Genomic DNA, 18,243 nt, shown 5'->3' with positions numbered 1-18,243 from the left:
CGATACCTCATTTTCGAAAATCGGCCAAGCCGTTTAGCCAATATGGCCGACGCAATTTTTCATCGAAAATCGGCTATAACTCGAGAACGGCTTGACCGATTTTGATCAACCCGGGCTCAAATGAAAGATATTAACGAGCCCTGCAACTGCTCGAAACATTGCAAGTTCAAAAAATGACCGCAAGTGGCGCTAAAATCGAAAACAAAATTTTCGATGAGTTTTCGATGAATATCTCGGGCACCGCTTTATAGATTTGCTTCATATTTTGATATGTTATAGTTGGCTATAATATCTTTCATCATGCCAAAAATGAAGAAAATCTATGTAGCCGTTCCGTAGATATCGCCTTTTAAACTTAACATGTCATATCTTGAGTTGCATAAAACCAACGCCCCGCGAAGCGGGGCGATTTATATATACACATATAAAAGTAAAATAAAATATATATAAATGCATAGATATATACATTATATATACATATAAAAATGCAAAGATAAATATATATATAAACTGCAAAGATAAAAATTAAATAGCATGGATGGAACAGTGTAAAGCGAAAGAACGGTAAGTAAAACTTACAGGCTGTGATTCTTTCTTTGTCAGTGAAATCTGAAATTGACGGAAAATTGAGGATGGGCAAATTTTGAGGAAGGTTTTCTTGCGTACCGAATCACAGCCAACGCCCACGATTAAGGCATTTCACATAATTTCTGCGCGTTGGCTGTGATTCGGTGCGCGAGAAAACCTTCCTCAAAATTTGCCCATCCTCAATTTTCCGTCAATTTCAGATTTCACTGACAAAGAAAGAATCACAGCCTGTAAGTTTTACTTACCGTTTTTTGTAAAGTAAAGACAAACGGAAAAGTCGTTCTTCATCTCCGGGAATTGTAAAGTAAATTAAATTTTGTAATAAAATTATTGGTATAACGAAATAAAAACTTGGTGGAAATTGATGGAAAGCCATCATCCCCCACATAAATACTTTTAAAGTCCTCAAAATGGAAATGATAACTGCATGAGAGGTGGAATAATTTTCATGGAGAAAAGCGTCCTTTCAGTGTATCTGGCGGTGCAGAGAGGGGGTACACACTGGGTGTCCCTTTTGTTGCCATCGCTATATAAATGCGGATTTGGATGTAAGTGGAATTTCAACGAGGAATTATTTTGGGAAAATGTATTGAGATTCCCTTCAGTGCGACACACCCCCTCATACCACCCTGAAAATGTGAACCAATTGATAATTTCCTCACACAGAGCTCTCGCATGACACATCCCGACCATTTTCATCATTTCACCCCTCACCCTCCTCTGCACAATTTCCCCTCTTCGTGGATTCTTTACCCTCATCATGGTTTCATTTTGTGATTTGCATTATGTTCACCCCTTATGGTTCGCAAAGGGACGCGCCCCGACGCTTACATAATGCACGGCAACGCCCTTCGCATCGTTACGTTAACATTACGCCATCTCCTCATCTCTCTTGTACTTTTCTATGCCCTTTTTTCCTGCCTTTCACCCCTCGGCTGTAGCACCCTTTTCAACCATTCTGAATTTTTCTTTCCGTTCACAAGAAGGAATGTTTCTTTTGTTAATATACTTTCGCTTTGATGAATTGAAAACTTCTTCGTAAGGAAGTGAATCATGCTCTTCATTTGCCAATTAAAAAAATTTCCCAACAAAGTTTTCACACTTTTCCAGGAACTTTTCATTGTGGCTTTCATACATAACTATATATAACAAATATTTCAAAAGTACTATAAAGAATGCAGAATGTCAACTGAACTAGATAAAGCTGGTTGGCATTAATTTATTTATTTATTTATTTCTAATCGTGGAAAAATGCTAGAAAATGTCGCGTTTTTTTTAAATCCGTCCCCTTAATTTTTCTTGTGAATTTAGGATCGCATAAGTTTATTTCCTTGCCAAAAAATATTCTAAATAATTTGGAAAATAATTCATCTTTTATGCGTAAAACCAATTAATTCTTTAATAATTAGATTCTATTTTTTAAAAATATGCGAAAATTGAAAAATTAAAAAAAAACAAATATAGAGTTAAAAAAACATTTTAAATATAAAATCCATTTTTATTAAAAAAAACAAAAGTCAAATAAAAAAGATTCTGAACATTATATAACAAAAATTCTAACATAGATTTTTTCACAATACAATTTTATATTTACCGATTCTTAAGATTTTTAACCGATTTTTAACCCATTTAAATAAAACTTTAATGAGCTCTTAACCATTGAAAATTTTTGTATCCACTCGGAATTTTAAGGTCATGTAATTGTTGGGAAATCTTGAAGTTTAGTTCTTTTCAAGATTCCTTTATAATTCAATAAATATTTATTTTATTTGAATGAAATCATTTTCTATACCTTTTTTTGTCTCATAAAATATTAGAAGTTTTCCTTTAAGAAAATAATTAGTTTTTTTATCAATTATGTGAAAATCCAATGATTTTTCAAATAAAAACTTTTAAATTTGAAATGCATAAATACGTTAGAAGAAGAAATTAATTAATTTATTATTTCTGGATAATTTAATTGAGCAATGAAACTTTTCTTTTAACTAATAATAAAATATTAAAAAAATTTCTAGAAATATTTAATAGTAATGAATGAGAAAATATAGTTTCCTTTAACTTGCATAATAACGTGCAAAATTTGCTACATCCGTCGGAAAGTTCGTGGTCTGGTTGCAATGAGCGGCAATGCGGATGAATCTCCTCCCCAAAAAGGCGAACATTTTGTGCCCAAAAGAGAAGTTTCTCTCTAGAGCTGGAGTTTCTGAATTGCGTCTGATATTATGCTGGCTGCAGTATCTTGCACTTATCATCAAAATTCTATTCATCAAATCTCCCAAAATTGTTACGAGTTGAAAATATTATTCTCAAGCATGAAATGTGCTCAATGAAAATATCTCTTATCTCACGTACTCATGTCACTCCAATATTGCATCCGTTCGCCCAATGAATGGATGTCCTTTGTACTCTTGGGAAACCCCAACATCATAATATATGTATGTATATGTGGATTTCCATGCACATTATATAGCATATAGAGGAGAATTTTGAGATCACGTTGTACCCCGAAAATGAGTCCAACTTTCTGCTCTGAACACAAAGAGGAAATGCCGAATTTCGAGACACAAAAGTGGAAATAATTTTAGCACAAAATCATTTTCTCATTCACAAGAAATTACGTTATTTTCTCAGAAAAAAATATTCTTATTTAAATAATGTTTTTCAAACTCAGAGAATCATTTTAAAAATATATATATTTTTTAACATTAAAAAAAGAGAATTTTGCATTACCACGACTAATATCAAATGAATCGCGAAAAGACATAACAACAGTGAGGATTTCCCTGGAAGAGACAACAGCTATATAGATGGAACTTAGAAAGCTTCAGTGGTTCTCATTTGAACTGTGTTGTGAATTTTGTTTACACTATTGGATACAGCTCCCAACATAAGGCCCATCAAACCCTTATTATTGACCTTTTCAATCTTTTCCATCGTTTGACTGGCACGAGAACCTGAGTGTTGAAGAAAAATTCAAAGATTTTGCATAAAAATAATGACTCTGAGGACGGATAATTCTAGAAAATTAAATTCTTACTTACCCACAAGGAATTTGAGGATTATTCGATTAAATTCATGAGGAATCTCCTGATGGGGCCAATGGGCGGCTCCCTCGATGATTTTCACCACGAAATTCTCGCAGAAATCCGTACTTTTGATCAAGGATTCCAACCTAAAGAGCGGGTCAGAGTTCCCTGCAGGCAAAAGCAAGGAATTAATATGCTAGAATAATCAGAAAGGACCGCAAGGGAGCTTTTCAACAAGGATACAAACCTGTGACAATGAGGCATGGACACACAATGAGGGATGATCCCTCTCTGATACGATAGAAGGGGAGGTTTCGGTAGTAATTTAGGGGTCCATTCCAATCTTCGTGGCGACTAAAAATATATCGATAAGCATCCAGGATGTGTCCCTTTTCATTCGATGACCCATTAAGTGGTTGAAGATTGTTGTACTTTGACTTGGCTCGCGTATTGTCCACGTGAGTGAAATTTCTTTCCAAAAAATTCGAATCAGGCCTCACGTGCTCCACTTCTGGCAGATATGGAAGCTGTTTCAGGCAGAGAATAAAATTTTAAAAAAAATTGAAGAAACAAATTAAAGAAACTTACCTGAATAAACTTAATCCAGGCACTATTGATGGGTACTTTGGAGCTTTCGAGGTTGGACCAGATGAGATTGGGATGTGGCGCCGAGACGCAGATGAGACGATTGATGACAAGTGGATTGGTGTGTGCGAGAATCCATCCCAGAATGCCACCCAAATCATGCCCCATCAGCGTCACGGAGTTCACATTGAGACTATGGATAAAGTCCACGAGCTCCCGGCAGACCCTCTCCAGCCCATACTCACGACGCCACATTGGCTTATCTGAATCATTGAAACCCTTAAGATCCAGTGCAATGACACGGAAGAAGCGAGAAAGTTCCTTAATCTATTGATTTGAAATAAGATTTTTTTTATATTTTAAATCTTTGAAATGTTTGAGGGGAATTTATGTTTAAATTTTCACCTGATCACGCCAACCGATCCAACAATCCGGGAAGCCATGAAGCAGGAGGATCACAGGATCAGTGAGATTTCCTGCTTCAACAAAGTGAAACTTTGTTCTCTAAAACAAAATGAAAATTTTTAATTTTATTCATTAAATTTTACAAGATTGGTTCATTTGTGAAATGAATGAACATTAAAAAGCGACGTTTTGATTTACTTTTTACAAATTTACGAAGTTAATTACAACTTACTAAAAAGATATTGCGCAATTAATTTGATATAACTTGATATATTCATGCTACACTTGATTAATTCAACTGACTACATACAAAGTTAAATTAATTAATTGAACACCTTGATTGAAAATTAATTTATGGATAGATAGATAGATTGTTTATTTCACTCGAAACTGTGCATACATACATATGACAAATTTGTTTGCTAATTTACTAATTTACTAATTTACTCATAAAGGAGTTTAACCGTTTTTGTAGTGTGAGTGTGGTTGAATTTTAATTCTAAAAGAATTGAAAGGACTCTATTCACGCACAGAGCAAAAAAGAAAATGGAAAATTTTCACTAAATAAACAATATTGAAAAAAATCGTTGAATGACTTTAAAAAATCAGATCTTAATTAATTAATTAATTAATACTTTTTAACTCTTCCGAAACCCCTTAACTCTTCATTAAATGGGGCGGGCTTTTGTATTTTTTAATAAAACATCTTTCCTAAAGTTTCTTAGCCATTCTGAACATATTTTAATTAAAACAGAATAATTTTCATATTGATGATTTTTTATAGAATAATAGCTTTATTTTCTTGTCTTTTATTGTTTTAACCTTTTAAATAATTTCGGGGACATAAAATTGAATAAACTCCTTTTACTTAGATCCATTATCTTCAATCTCAATTTTTTTGATTTATCAAAAGACTTTCTTACTAACGTTTGAAAAGTGCGAGAAATATTTTTTAATTCAGAAATTAATAATAAAAAAATAATAATTAATAAGAAAAAATAATTAAATAAATTAATCGTTAATTGCAAAATCTTTTTCTCTATTCTCTAATTTTTTTTAGTAACTGAAATCATCTGAAACTTTTACGAATGAACATTTATTTTTTTTTAATTGCAAAAACCAACATTTCTTCCGGTACACCTCGAATCAAATTTTTCCCGCCTTGCACATGACTCCATTTAAATCTCCTACACATTATCCGTTATGTATACATATTCTTTTATCATCTCAATAATTTCAATGTTCAATAAAATATATATTTCACAGCTTCTTCCAAAAAAAGCACCATCTCTTCCGATAAGCTCTGAGGCAGTTCAATGATTTCGTCTGGACTTGTGGTCCATTAGCCTGCACTATCACCCGCACAACCCGCGCACACGTTCCGCGAAAGAAGGTCAATAGGTGAAAATACTTTGTTTTTTCATAATGCAATTTCTCTCTTTCTCTCTCTCTCTCTCTCTCTCTCTCTCGGAGAGAGGATCACGCAACATTCTTATCAGCCGCACGACGACTCACATTGAGCTTCACGTATGAATGGCGTCCAAAGTTGCTGTCCACGAGGTACGATGGTGGTTTATCGGGTACGGAGTGATTGCGTGCCGCTGTTGTGGATGACCTTGGATTCACGAGGGTCCACAGGTAGTGAATGAACCATTTTATCGTGACCCACACACCGAGAAAGATCCCACTGATGTAGCACACGACGATATCCCATTTGGAAATCACTTCGAGCACTTTGTAGTTGGATTCATCAATCTGATTGAATCGCATTTTCACAACACTTAATTAAACAATAATTGTGTATATGGAACAGGAAAATCACTTTGAGAAAGTTCGGAAAATCTACATTAACATTTTCTGATACATAACTTTCTAATGCACAAGGAATTGCACATTTGTGGCTCAGTTTCGTTCGGTAGTCGCACGATTACTGACTGTTTTGGGGTAAAAATGTCTAGTGGAGTGTGGAAAGAGGGGAAAAACTGTGAGCTTCGAGAATGATAGGAGGAATTACTGATAACGGGCGAGCGCCAGTGATTTTTTCATCACAGAAAAAGTTATTTGAAAAAAAAATGATTGGTGACGAGACACAGACCACGATGCACTTACAAAGGTCATGGCGCATAATCTCGTGCTGTGATGATGTTTTTTTTTTTCGGGTGAGGAAAATCGGGAACTTTGTGAGGAAATCACGCAGAGTAACGCAAGACATTTGTGTGAGTAAATAAGTTGCGCAATGATTCAGATTGATTCGTTGATTCATAAATTTTGGGTTATCTTGTGGATTTTAATTTGAAATACCAAAGATTAGGGGAAGGTGGGGCAAGAAAAAGTCAAATCAGATTCCTAAAAAAATCAAAATATATATTTTCACTGATATTAATTTATATGATATTTTTTTCCTTTTTCCAAGACCCTCATGTGACTAGTTTGTCCCATTCTCCTCTACAAATTTCCAAAATTGTTTTGAATTTTCTTCAATCTAACTAAGGAAAGAAAAACCTTTTATTTTGTTCGCTTTTCAATTCTACTTAATAGCAGAGTATTTTGTGAATATACTGCGAATGGTGCGCATAGGGAAAACCGGGGAAAGGTGAATGGTTCTTGAGGAATAATCATTGCAACCTTCATGCATTTCTTCCAGAATACTTCGATGAAGTACGATATTTTGAGCTTTTTCTAAACCCTTAAGTGACTTTTTTAACCCCGGTCTCCCCTAGCACTAATAAACTAAAATGTTCTAGAAAAATAAATTTATTCATTTTGTAGTTTTTCAAAATATTCATCAAAAGTTATACATAATAGAGAATGAAAATTTGATTAAGTAATTGAAAAAAAAAACATTTAAAAATGGAAGAAAAGATTAAAACGAAAAGACGTAAGTAAAATAACCCTGGTCTCCCCTAATTAAAGCAGTTTAGTAACGATTTTCTGAGATAAACGCAAACCATTTATTTTCTCACACTGTTTCTCATTTTAATTTATTATCAAAAGATTAATATTTCTCTCTATCTATCTAAAGACTTTCAGTTCGCTGTCTCAGGTGATTATTATTTACATCAAACATTTGAATTAAATCATAAATAAAAAGAGATTTACATTAACCCTTTTGGGTTCTTATAAAAAAAATGTGAGCATGGGCTGATAGAATAGTTATCAGTAAATAAAAATTTTCATTGAATTTTCCTGCATAAGATTATATTAAAATAGAGTAATATTAAAAGTTTTTATTCACATTAAAATTGAATAAATTTAAGTTTTATGAATTTGATTCAATTGAAGCAAGGGGTTAAATGCAAAAATTATCAAAATTAATTGATTTTCTCCCTGATTTTTCCATCCTTCATCAACTAACTAATTAATTAATTAAAAAGAAAAACAATACCCATTAAAATTGAACCTGAAATCTTTTCTTGATTTGTTAAAGTAAAAGATTCCAACTAAGAAAAAACGTGAGTATTTTTCTTAATTCATCAAACACTTTAACACCTCACCTTGAATTACTTTCCTGCGCATCCTAATTAAATAAAATGCAGGTGTGTTTTACAAATAATCAACATTCCATATTCAAGGATAATTTCACGAGGTGTGCCATCCAGAGCTTCTCAATTCCTCTCTATGTCCTCTTTTATCAGTCGTGTCACAATACGCTACATATGTCCCTTTTCGCGTGTTTTTTTTTGTTGAGAATCACTTAAAAGTTAATTCCCAAGTGAGTGATACATTTTTCCCATTCTAGGTTCTATAAAAAATAACCCAAAGGCTGGCGTGATGGAAATATTTTAGTTTTAACCGGACTTCCTTTGGGAGTGGAAGTGAAAGTTGAGAAAATGCAGAGAAAATCAATTGCAACGGTTGATGAGGGTGCAACGAAGGAGCCTCATTTGTTCCTCAATGTTACCCCAAATTGTGATGTTGATGCTGTGAGTGAGTCTCCAACGGAAAAGGAATTAGGACAGCGGATAAAACATGGAAACTGTCGCACGGCTCTTTGGGGATTTTTCTCCGATTACTGCTACAACAGCACAATCCACGGGGTGAAGTACCTCGGTGAGAGACGAAGGCCATGGATTGAGAGAGTTTGGGTAAAAAAAAATATTTAAAGTGAATTTTTTGGTGAAAATAAATTAATTCTGTGGAATTTTTGCAGTGGGGGATTGCCTTTGGATTTTCAATCTTCCTTTGCGCCAGCTTCATTTGGTCATCGTGGAAGAGATGGCAACAAAGCCCGGTAATTGTTACATTTGCCGACAAATCCACTCCAATTTGGCAGATTCCATTCCCAGCTGTTACCATTTGCCCAGAGACCAAGGTGACGATTGAATTTCTCAATTTTACCAAATCCTACAATCTTTACACTGAGGGTGGAAATGATAATCTCACAGAAGATGAGTAAGTTGAAATTAAATAATTTTTTACTTTTTCTTCATGGAAAGAATCCCCTAACTTTTCCTGATTTTCCAGTCGTTGAAAGCTTTGGGATGATTGGAAAATTTAGGAAAATTAAATAATTAATTTAAGGGATGAAAATAATTAAGGAAACTCAAACAAATGGCTTATCCAAATTGCTTAATTGCTCTCCAAAGTCTGTAATTAAATTCTTCTGGACTGAAGATAAGAAGCTTCATTGATTCCTCATTAAATATCTGCAATGGTGCAGCGGGTGAAGCTAAGGATTCATGAATAGGAACGTTAAAGCTTTCATATCTCCTAAAAAAAAGGAATTTAGTTTAATTAGAAAATTAAATTACAAAACATGTAATGTTTAGCATCAAAATCAACTCTCTAATTTTATCAAGAAATTCTCATTTAGAAGTCAGAAAGATCTTTTTCTTGAGCACGTTATGATTTCTAAGATATTCTTTTGTTTAACTGAATTTCTTCAAGAAATAATTTTTGTATCCGGTAGGGGAGACCGGGGCTAATAAAGTCACTTAAGGGTTTGGAAAAAGCCTAAAATATCATATTTCCTAGCTAGATAGAACAAAATGATCTGAGAAAGAGTTGTAGGGCAGTAAATTTCCTAAAGAAATGAGCTAAACATTTCGCTTTATCCATTTGGGAAATATGATATTTTGAGCTTTTTTTTAAACCCTTAAGTGACCTTTTTAACCCCGGTCTCCCCTACACATAGTAAAATAATATCTTTGCTATCTACACATAGTATTACAAAGAAGGGCGAAAGTGCCCAAATCGTTTCGGCCCTTCCTCATTTGAGGGGAAGGTAGATGGCGCATGAGGTCTTTTTAAGGAAATTTGGGGGTAAGCGAAATGCAAGGAGGACCTTCCTCCCATTCACAAGATCATTTGCTTTCGAGCGCTCATGGTGATCACTTGAAGGGTCGCATGAGCTGAGCGTTTTTTCTATATGGACTTTTTTCTATATGGACTTTTTTCTGTATGAACTTTTTTTTGTACCTACGATGAGTGGGTTGCAGAAGAGGTGCACAAAAAAGGGCTGAAGGAAGAAAAATGTACACGGAGTTGAGTTCAGATCTTGCAACATTTTTGGTTGTACATGAGTGGGAATGAACAGAAATATATTTTCTTTCCCTTTTGCACAATGAGATCTTCCAAAGTCTTGAAGAGCACAAATTTTGTCTTTTCGAGCAAAATTCTGCCTCAAACACGCTGGCTCATTCAACACGAGCTGATATTGTTACTAATGAATTCAAAATTTGCAATAGAAAACTTTTATTTATATAAAAAAATTTTAAAGGTTTTTTTCAATCACTTTTTGGGTCAACTTTAAATCAAAAATTTTCTTCTAAAGGTTAGTAAATTAATAATTTTGAAAACTTTGTAGAAAAAAAATTAAATTAAAAAATTGAATTGATTAAAAAAATAAATATTTTGGCGCTACATCCCATATAGGAACAGGGCCGGCCGCCCTATACGATGTTGTTGTTCTCCTTGCGGAGAAGTAGTGGGCGGCCTTGCTAGATACTACCACGTGTGGGCCATTTTACGGATAGGAGTGTATCAATCTCCTGATCCAACCGGTCAACGTGATCTAATTGCACGTTGGCGGATGGGGCGCGTTGCCGGGTTCTGTATTCGAACCGGCGACCTTTGGATGCGCACTCAAGCGCTCTATCCACTGCACCCCAGGCCCACTGATTAAAAAAAAACATAATCGATATTTGGCTAGACCAGAATAATATAAAAATTCAATTGGTCAGTTTAAAGAAGAAAGTGAACACAACTTTTATACTTTTCAGCGATGTTTCGGCATATTTTTTTTTGCTCGGAATTTAGGATTCATAATTGAGATATTTGAAGTAAAACATCGACTGCATCATTATGTTGAAAAGATTGTGAGATCATTTTTAAGAATAAAAAGAAATTTTTGACGCCTCAAAAAGTTCTTTTAGAGTGTTAAGAAAGAATTAGGTATTCTTTAATATTTTTATTTTAACGCCTTTTCAATATTTCTTCACTAGCTGGGTAGTGCAGAATACGAAACGCATGAGTGTTTTTAACTAACTTAAAAGGGATTTCTTTGTATAATTATTTTAACCTGGACATGTCACTTGTGGCGAATTCAGTCAGTAATGTAAATAGTATGGAGTCGCTTAGTTCCAATTTATCTCGACTCACTTCGCGCAAGTTTTTGATAAAAATTAATTGTGGCGGAACATATTAATGAATAGAGATTCTAAAGAATTCCTAAAATATTGGTAAAAATTAGCTAAAAATCGGGCTACTTGAAGGAAGTTTGGAGAGAAATGAATACGGCCACTCGAAACCGCCTGATATAGGGAGCCTCTGTGCCAAATTTCATCACGATCGGACAAACGGTGTAGATTTGTATAGCTGTACAGACAGGACGATTACCAACAAACAGACCTTTCTTTATTATATAGATAGGTACGAGGTAAATTGTCGCTTCGCTCCAATTTACCTCGCCCCGCTTCGCGGGGATTTCTTGCGCTTCGCGAAAATTTTAGAGAGAAAATAAATTGTGATGATTTAAAGGTAGATTAGGGCCACTTATCAATCAATTTACAAAAAATGCATGACTTTTGTATGGGGGCTACCTGAAGGGAGGCTTTAGGGGAAAAATGGATACGGCCACTCAAAACCGCCTGGTATAAGGAGCCTCTGTACCAAATTTCATCACGATCGGTCAAACGGTGTAGATTTGTATAGCCAACACGACTGATTACCAACAAACAGACCTTTCTTTATTATATAGATTTTCTAGCCTTCCATTCGAAAAATCTCATGGTTAATAAATTTGTATAATTCTCTATTTTAGTGGTTAGAACACCACGGATTTGTAACGGATTAACAGACGAGAGGTTAGATTAGAGACTGCAATTAATATCTTAGGTGAAAAATCATTTCAAATATCGGAAAATATCATCAACTTAATTTACCCCACCGGTGACTATATTTATCCGTCGACTTTCACTAAAAGCAGAAGTGGAAAGATAGGAAAAGCTCAAAAACTCATATTGCCTCAAATGGCCTAAAAAATTGTAGGACAGAAAATATCGTATAAGATTGACCTATCGACGAAAATATCTTGCTTTCGGTAATCCTTCAGAGAAACTTTTATGCACATTGACTTAATTAACCCTAGCCCCAGTCGTCAAATCGTATGCCACATTCTTTCCTAATTATTTATCATATAAAGTTTTCTGTCCCATGATCAATACGATTTCACACTTATAAATCTTAAAGATGGGATAAATATTATGCCGAAACATCGCTGAAAAGTATAAAAGTTGTGTTCACTTCCTTCTTTAAACTGACCAATTGAATTTTTATATTATTCTGGTCTAGCCAAATATCGATTATGTTTTTTTAATCAATTCAATTTTTTAATTTAATTTTTTTTCTACAAAGTTTTCAAAATTATTAATTTACTAACCTTTAGAAGAAAATTTTCGATTTAAAGTTGACCCAAAAAGTGATTGAAAAAAACCTTTAAAATTTTTTTATATAAATAAAAGTTTTCTATTGCAAATTTTGAATTCATTAGTAACAATATCAGCTCGTGTTGAATGAGCCAGCGTGTTTGAGGCAGAATTTTGCTCGAAAAGACAAAATTTGTGCTCTTCAAGACTTTGGAAGATCTCATTGTGCAAAAGGGAAAGAAAATATATTTCTGTTCATTCCCACTCATGTACAACCAAAAATGTTGCAAGATCTGAACTCAACTCCGTGTACATTTTTCTTCCTTCAGCCCTTTTTTGTGCACCTCTTCTGCAACCCACTCATCGTAGGTACAAAAAAAAGTTCATACAGAAAAAAGTCCATATAGAAAAAAGTCCATATAGAAAAAAGTCCATATAGAAAAAACGCTCAGCTCATGCGACCCTTCAAGTGATCACCATGAGCGCTCGAAAGCAAATGATCTTGTGAATGGGAGGAAAGTCCTCCTTGCATTTCACTTACCCCCGAATTTGCACCAGTCCGCGCGCCATCTACGTTCCCCTCAAAAGAGGAAGGTACGGAACTCTTGGATTTTTTCATCCCTTCAGAGATTGTATTACTATATAAAATTATTATACAATGATAATATCTATATAACGAGGTAAATTGTTGCTTCGCTCAAATCTACACATAAAGGCGCAGAGGCTCCTTATATCAGGAGCTTTGACTACTTTTTTTGAAATTGGCGCACTGAATGTAGTTCCAAAAGCCACCACTGCTATTTTTGGTACATTTTGTTCTTCTTCAAGCAAGAGAGATGAGCTATATTGTAAACGCAGCACAAAATGTCATGCATCGGAGCTTTTTGCTTATTCGTGAAGCAAATAAGACAGTCAAAGCTCCAGGCAAAGTCACCGTTATAAATTCAAAAATTTACTAAAATTCAATTTCCTGATTTATTAAAAGATTTTATAATAAGATGTTTAGTGAGAAGATTAAAATTTTAAGTAATTTCATTAATGATTCTCACATCAGAAAATTATTTTGTATATTTTTTATCAATATAAATCTCATTGAAAGCGCTGAAATTTTTTTTAATCAAATTATTCATTTCATTTTTTCTTCTTAAATAAATTTTCCTTATAAAATTTTCAAAAACCCAAAAAAAACTAATTATTAAAATTAAAATATCTTACAATTAGAAGGTAATACCAATTACTTTCTTTTCAGACAGAATATTCTGAAGACGGTTTATCAAACATGCGACTTCAACCTCCTCGAACCAACAACATTCAGTTCGGACGACCAAGTCTTTGCTAACAATAGTTTTGCCGAAACACTAAAACAAATAACGCCGCATGATTTATTCTTCTTCTGTCGTCACAATAACTCAACATCATGCCGTCATTTTGCTCCTATTCTCACAGACGAAGGCATCTGTTTCACCTTTAACATGCTAAATGGTTCGGAAATTTATCGGGAATCAGCTCTGCATACCGGATACGATTACCCAAAGCATGAGAATGAAGCTAAATTTTGGTCTTTGGAAGATGGATATGAAAGCGATGCTCCAATGCACACATACCCACATCGAGCTCTAGGGGATGGCGTCCGGAGTGGACTCTACACGTGGCTTTATCTCTCAAAGGCAGACTACGACTACCTCTGCAGAGGATCTATGCAGGGCTTTAAAGTCCTTCTTCATTCTCCAGATGAAGTCCCTCAAGTTGCTAAGCATTACTTTAGACTTGCTATGAATCAGGAGATAACTGTCTCCGTAAAACCAAGTATGTTTACTACGTCAGATGGTCTGAGGGAATATGATCCGATCAGGTAAGGTTTGCTGAGGAGTAGGTTTGGTTTGCTAACTAGCAGGTTAAACCTGCTTATTCTCAAGTTAAGCCTGTTAAGTCTAGCAGTAAGACCTCCAAATAAGCAGGATCTCTCATTTCTTTTATATGCTTCTAAATTCAGAAGACAGTGCTTCTTCAATCACGAACGGGAATTGAAGTTCTTTAAGATCTACACCCAAAGGAATTGCGAACTAGAATGTGTGTCCGTTTTTACGAAGGAGAAATGCAGTTGTGTTAAATTCTCCATGCCACGTGAGGCAGATACTCCAATCTGTGGAGCTGCTAAGGTAGCCTGCTACATGGAAGCTGAATATGAATTGCTTCAAATGGAAATTGCAAAGGATTTGAATAAAAGCAGCAAAGCCTCAAGATGCAACTGCCTACCTGCTTGTACGTCAATTGTATATGAAGCTGAAACATCCCCAACGGAATTGAAGTGGAAGAAACTCCTGAATGCCCATAATATTCCAGAAGAGTACTTTTCAGAGTAAGTTTTCTCAAGTTTTGTTTTGGTGTAGGTAAGTCAAGGCTTCAGTTCTGAGTTTCTGAAGATTTTATTAAAGTCTGAACTGACCTTCATCAAACCATAACGATCCGGCTTAAGCTTCAGGAATGAACTTAGGCGACAAAAGAAGAAAGAGCTATAAAGAAAATTCTTATTCTTGTAGATTCCAATCAGTTACTCTATCGATCTTCTTCAAAGACACACAGTTCATCACATCGAAGCGATCAGAATTGTACGGCTTGACAAATTTCATTGCAAACTGCGGTGGAATTTTAGGGCTCTTTATGGGAGTTTCTTGGCTAAGTATTATTGAGATAATTTACTTCTGCAGCATTCGCTTGTTCTGCAATCTTCGGATGCGAAGAAGAAGCAAAAATCTGAGAACAAATCTCGTTATTCAAAAGCCGCCTAAAGCTGTTGTTTAATATTTATTTCTATTGATGCCTGTTGAGCTATTATTTTTCTTTGTTAGAAACAAGCTTTTAAGCTAATATAAACAAGATTATTTTTTTTACATGGTCCAATCTCAACTATTATTTTTTTTATTTTTAATGATCTCATACAAAAAATAAATCAACGAGTAAACACTAAGCATGGTAGATTCTAAGCCAAAAAAATTGTTTGCGAATTTGCTCTAATTACTGTTCTTATAAAATTTTTCTTACATAAAAAAAATGATTAAGATAGTAAATTTTTCTTTTAATGCACTTCTTTATAATTCCATTTACGTCTTTGTAAAATTTGTTCTTCTTACTGCTTTTTCATTCAAATTTTTTGATAATAAACGAAAGTAAGTTAACTATGTTTTATTATTGAATGAAATACTATAAATTTTTTTGTTTAATAAACTCCACATAAAAATGAAATAGTACGTCAGCTATTTGTTTGTTTACTTTGTTTCCTTCCTGTCCATTTTTTTCTGTCCTTCATTTTTAGCTTTTAATGTTTTTACATAACTTTTGCTCTTTAAGATCCTTAAGAATTTTTCCAAAATCATATTTAAAAATAGGTAGTAAGTGAAAAGTCTTTAAAGTTTTTTCATTTCTACCCAACATCCTTTTTCGGGATTCGGATAGATTTCGGCATCATGATGAATACCCAGAACGGGGATAAAAATTTGTGTTCCTTTCTCCAAAGTTAAATCCATATTAGGGACTTTGTAGTTATCGCTCAAGCTACGAACTAAAGTGCCTCCAGGTGGATGCTTTCGTAGAGTTTCTGTTTAGATTATTTTAGGTATGAGAAATTTTACTCAAGTATCGGGAAAATCACTACTAAGTCCGGCTTAAACTTTCAAAGCTAGGCCTGACTTTTTAAAGCTAGGCTTATGTTAGTTCTTAAAAGTTAGGCCTAAGTTCTGTAAGCTCGGTCTAAGTTTTTTAAGCTAGGCCTAACTTTTTATAGGTTATTCTTTTCTTAAATATTGAAAGCTAGGTTAAGGTTTTAAGTCGCGGCCTTATTTTAATCGTCTACTAGCATCAAAATTGGTAAAAATTAAAAAAAAATTAAAATTTCGATCTAGCCTTACTTAAATTAAAATCCTTAAAAGTCTGACCTTTTAAAATTGTTCGTGGCCCAAAAAAGGACTTTAGGCTAACTATAGAAACAGACTAAGTCGGACTTAGTAGTGAATTTCACTAATTGTTCTTGGCTTACCATTTACAACTTTATCCAAATACTTCATATCCATCAATGCATTGTACGACAACATATTCTCATGCTGCTCAAGCACAGACCTTATTTCGTTCCTCAGATTTTCTTGTATTATGGCATTGTGGGCCAATTCTAGAATACAGAACTCCAAAGTAGTTGCTGAAGAATGGTATCCTGCTATGATGAAAAGGAAGGCATTTGCTACAATTTCATTATTTGTTAATTTCCCTGAATCCTTTGCATTTCCAGAATCTCCATCGAGGTTTCCTTAAAAAAAAACATTTTTTTTTGAAAAATTTGTTAAAAGTAAAAGTAAAAAAAACTATTGTATCACCTTTATTCCTCAGCTGCATTAGCATACTGAGGAAATCATCTCTTTGTACGTTATTTCTATCTCTGTATGACATTGTTTCCTCCACTATTCTCGTGTAGTATTGAGATGTTTGATCCTTTGTCACCTTAAGACGCAGGAAAATGGATAATTTCTTAAATGACGTCATAAAAACTTTCTTGAGAGTTCTTGCAATAAAAGTATCCGATGCAGCTTGGCTCATGATGAAGAATTCATTATTTGAATCTTTCAGTGTATTGCAATCAAGTCCAAAAGCAGAACTTGCAATTATATCCATCATAAAACGCGACATATAGCCACTAAGATTAATTTCTTCCCTTTTACAGAGCTCCTCATTGAGACACTGCACAAATCTGTCGGAAATATCTTTTATAATTGGAAGGATTAACTTCATTTTTCCATTTGTAAAGGACGGAGAGAGTTTTGTGCGCAATGCTCTCCACTGAGAACCCTCAATTGTCAGTAAATTAGCTGTTAGTGGGTCATCGCGTTCATTAACGTAGAAACCACGATCGTGAAAGTAGTGAAAATCCTTCACGAGGATGGTTTTTATGAAATTCAAATCCAGAGCTACTGCAACAGGTGTGGTCATAAAAAAAGTTCCACCAACAGGCTTTCCTTCACCTTTGAGTTCAACGTAAAATCTTTTAATCATTTCGAAAAAGTGCTCCGTTTTTCCGAGGCTTGAGATACTTCCTTTGGGGAAATGGGGCTCTATGAAGGGCACTCCGCGATCCTGCCAATATCCATAAATTCGCCTCACATAGAGGACTCCAAGGGAAATTATTGCGGCAAGAAAATAGATAAAACCTGTCGTAATCATTGCTTAAATATTTTGTCTGGGAAGTATCACAACACTTTTCAAAAGAGAAAAATCGTTCTTATTTCAGCAAAATTCACAATGAGACTGATTCTTGATATGTGAAACTGATGCTGTATAAATCTGACTACATATAGAAATGTTTTATCCTTGAACTACACAAGTGTGATTATATAAGTAGAATTTTTTAGCTCACGTAATACTGGCTCTGATAAAAAAACAATAACGACATTTTCTTATGCTCAAAGAAAATTATGAAAAAAGCTTTGTTTTTCCTTTTAGTATGTATTTTAACGAGTCATGAGCTTTAATGACGCCAAATAAAATAAATTAATAAATAAACATTTATTAAAGAATTTTCCTTTTTTTCTCCAAAATTTCATGAGAAAGATTTTCCATAAATCAAACGATATATCGATGATTTGTGATAAGCTGTAAGCTCATGGTAGCGTAACTAGATCACGCGAAAAGATAACCCAATTGATTAACTCAATGAGAGAGAGGGTTTGTTAATTATTTTAAAGTGCACATCTGGTGCTTTTATTTGCACGGAAATTCGCAATCATTTTCAA

At 34.2% G+C, this 18,243-nt stretch overlaps 3 protein-coding genes across 4 annotated transcripts; 1 reads left to right on the top strand and 2 right to left on the bottom strand.

Annotated features, from left to right (window-relative positions):
* Positions 1 to 3,263: 3,263 nt before the first annotated feature.
* On the bottom strand, positions 3,264 to 6,563 carry LOC129795879 (epoxide hydrolase 4-like). Of its 2 annotated transcripts, none has more exons than XM_055837401.1 (6): positions 6,120 to 6,563; positions 4,605 to 4,703; positions 4,203 to 4,526; positions 3,862 to 4,141; positions 3,630 to 3,782; positions 3,264 to 3,542 (listed from the first exon to the last, which is right to left on the bottom strand). In XM_055837401.1, the coding sequence occupies exons 1-6, from the start codon at positions 6,372 to 6,374 to the stop codon at positions 3,403 to 3,405; spliced, it is 1,251 nt and encodes a 416-aa protein (XP_055693376.1). In that variant the 5' UTR covers positions 6,375 to 6,563; the 3' UTR covers positions 3,264 to 3,402. The 2 variants fall into 2 exon arrangements, with proteins under 2 accessions (XP_055693376.1, XP_055693377.1); XM_055837402.1 differs by having other exon boundaries at positions 5,729 to 6,532.
* On the top strand, positions 6,509 to 15,712 carry LOC129795866 (pickpocket protein 28-like). Its single transcript, XM_055837382.1, has 6 exons — positions 6,509 to 6,820; positions 8,344 to 8,689; positions 8,755 to 8,996; positions 13,719 to 14,321; positions 14,463 to 14,828; positions 15,010 to 15,712. Exons 2-6 carry the CDS (start codon positions 8,435 to 8,437, stop codon positions 15,269 to 15,271), a joined length of 1,728 nt encoding a protein of 575 aa, XP_055693357.1. The 5' UTR covers positions 6,509 to 6,820; positions 8,344 to 8,434; the 3' UTR covers positions 15,272 to 15,712.
* Positions 15,713 to 16,467: 755 nt separating this feature from the next.
* Positions 16,468 to 17,674, bottom strand: LOC129794472 (cytochrome P450 6A1-like). The gene is made up of 2 exons (XM_055835224.1): positions 16,834 to 17,674; positions 16,468 to 16,766 (listed from the first exon to the last, which is right to left on the bottom strand). Exons 1-2 carry the CDS (start codon positions 17,672 to 17,674, stop codon positions 16,468 to 16,470), a joined length of 1,140 nt encoding a protein of 379 aa, XP_055691199.1.
* Between the last annotated feature and the right edge of the window lie 569 nt (positions 17,675 to 18,243).

The sequence above is a fragment of the Lutzomyia longipalpis genome, chromosome 4 (genome assembly GCF_024334085.1).
Source record: "Lutzomyia longipalpis isolate SR_M1_2022 chromosome 4, ASM2433408v1".
NCBI classification, from domain to species: Eukaryota; Metazoa; Arthropoda; class Insecta; order Diptera; family Psychodidae; genus Lutzomyia; species Lutzomyia longipalpis.
This window is presented reverse-complemented; position numbering and strand designations above follow the sequence as displayed.

Coding starts and splice junctions, on each gene's coding strand:
- LOC129795866 (XM_055837382.1), top strand. CDS start 8,435: ATGCAGAGAAAATCAATTGCAACGGTTGATGAGGGTGCAACGAAGGAG. Junction 8,690..8,754: donor CATGGATTGAGAGAGTTTGG/GTAAAAAAAAAT, acceptor GAATTTTTGCAG/TGGGGGATTGCCTTTGGATT. Junction 8,997..13,718: donor GATAATCTCACAGAAGATGA/GTAAGTTGAAAT, acceptor CTTTCTTTTCAG/ACAGAATATTCTGAAGACGG.
- LOC129795879 (XM_055837401.1), bottom strand. CDS start 6,374: ATGCGATTCAATCAGATTGATGAATCCAACTACAAAGTGCTCGAAGTG. Junction 4,704..6,119: donor ATTCATACGTGAAGCTCAAT/GTGAGTCGTCGT, acceptor ATTTTGTTTTAG/AGAACAAAGTTTCACTTTGT. Junction 4,527..4,604: donor GGATCGGTTGGCGTGATCAG/GTGAAAATTTAA, acceptor TCAAATCAATAG/ATTAAGGAACTTTCTCGCTT.
- LOC129794472 (XM_055835224.1), bottom strand. CDS start 17,674: ATGATTACGACAGGTTTTATCTATTTTCTTGCCGCAATAATTTCCCTT. Junction 16,767..16,833: donor AATGCAGCTGAGGAATAAAG/GTGATACAATAG, acceptor TTTTTTTTTAAG/GAAACCTCGATGGAGATTCT.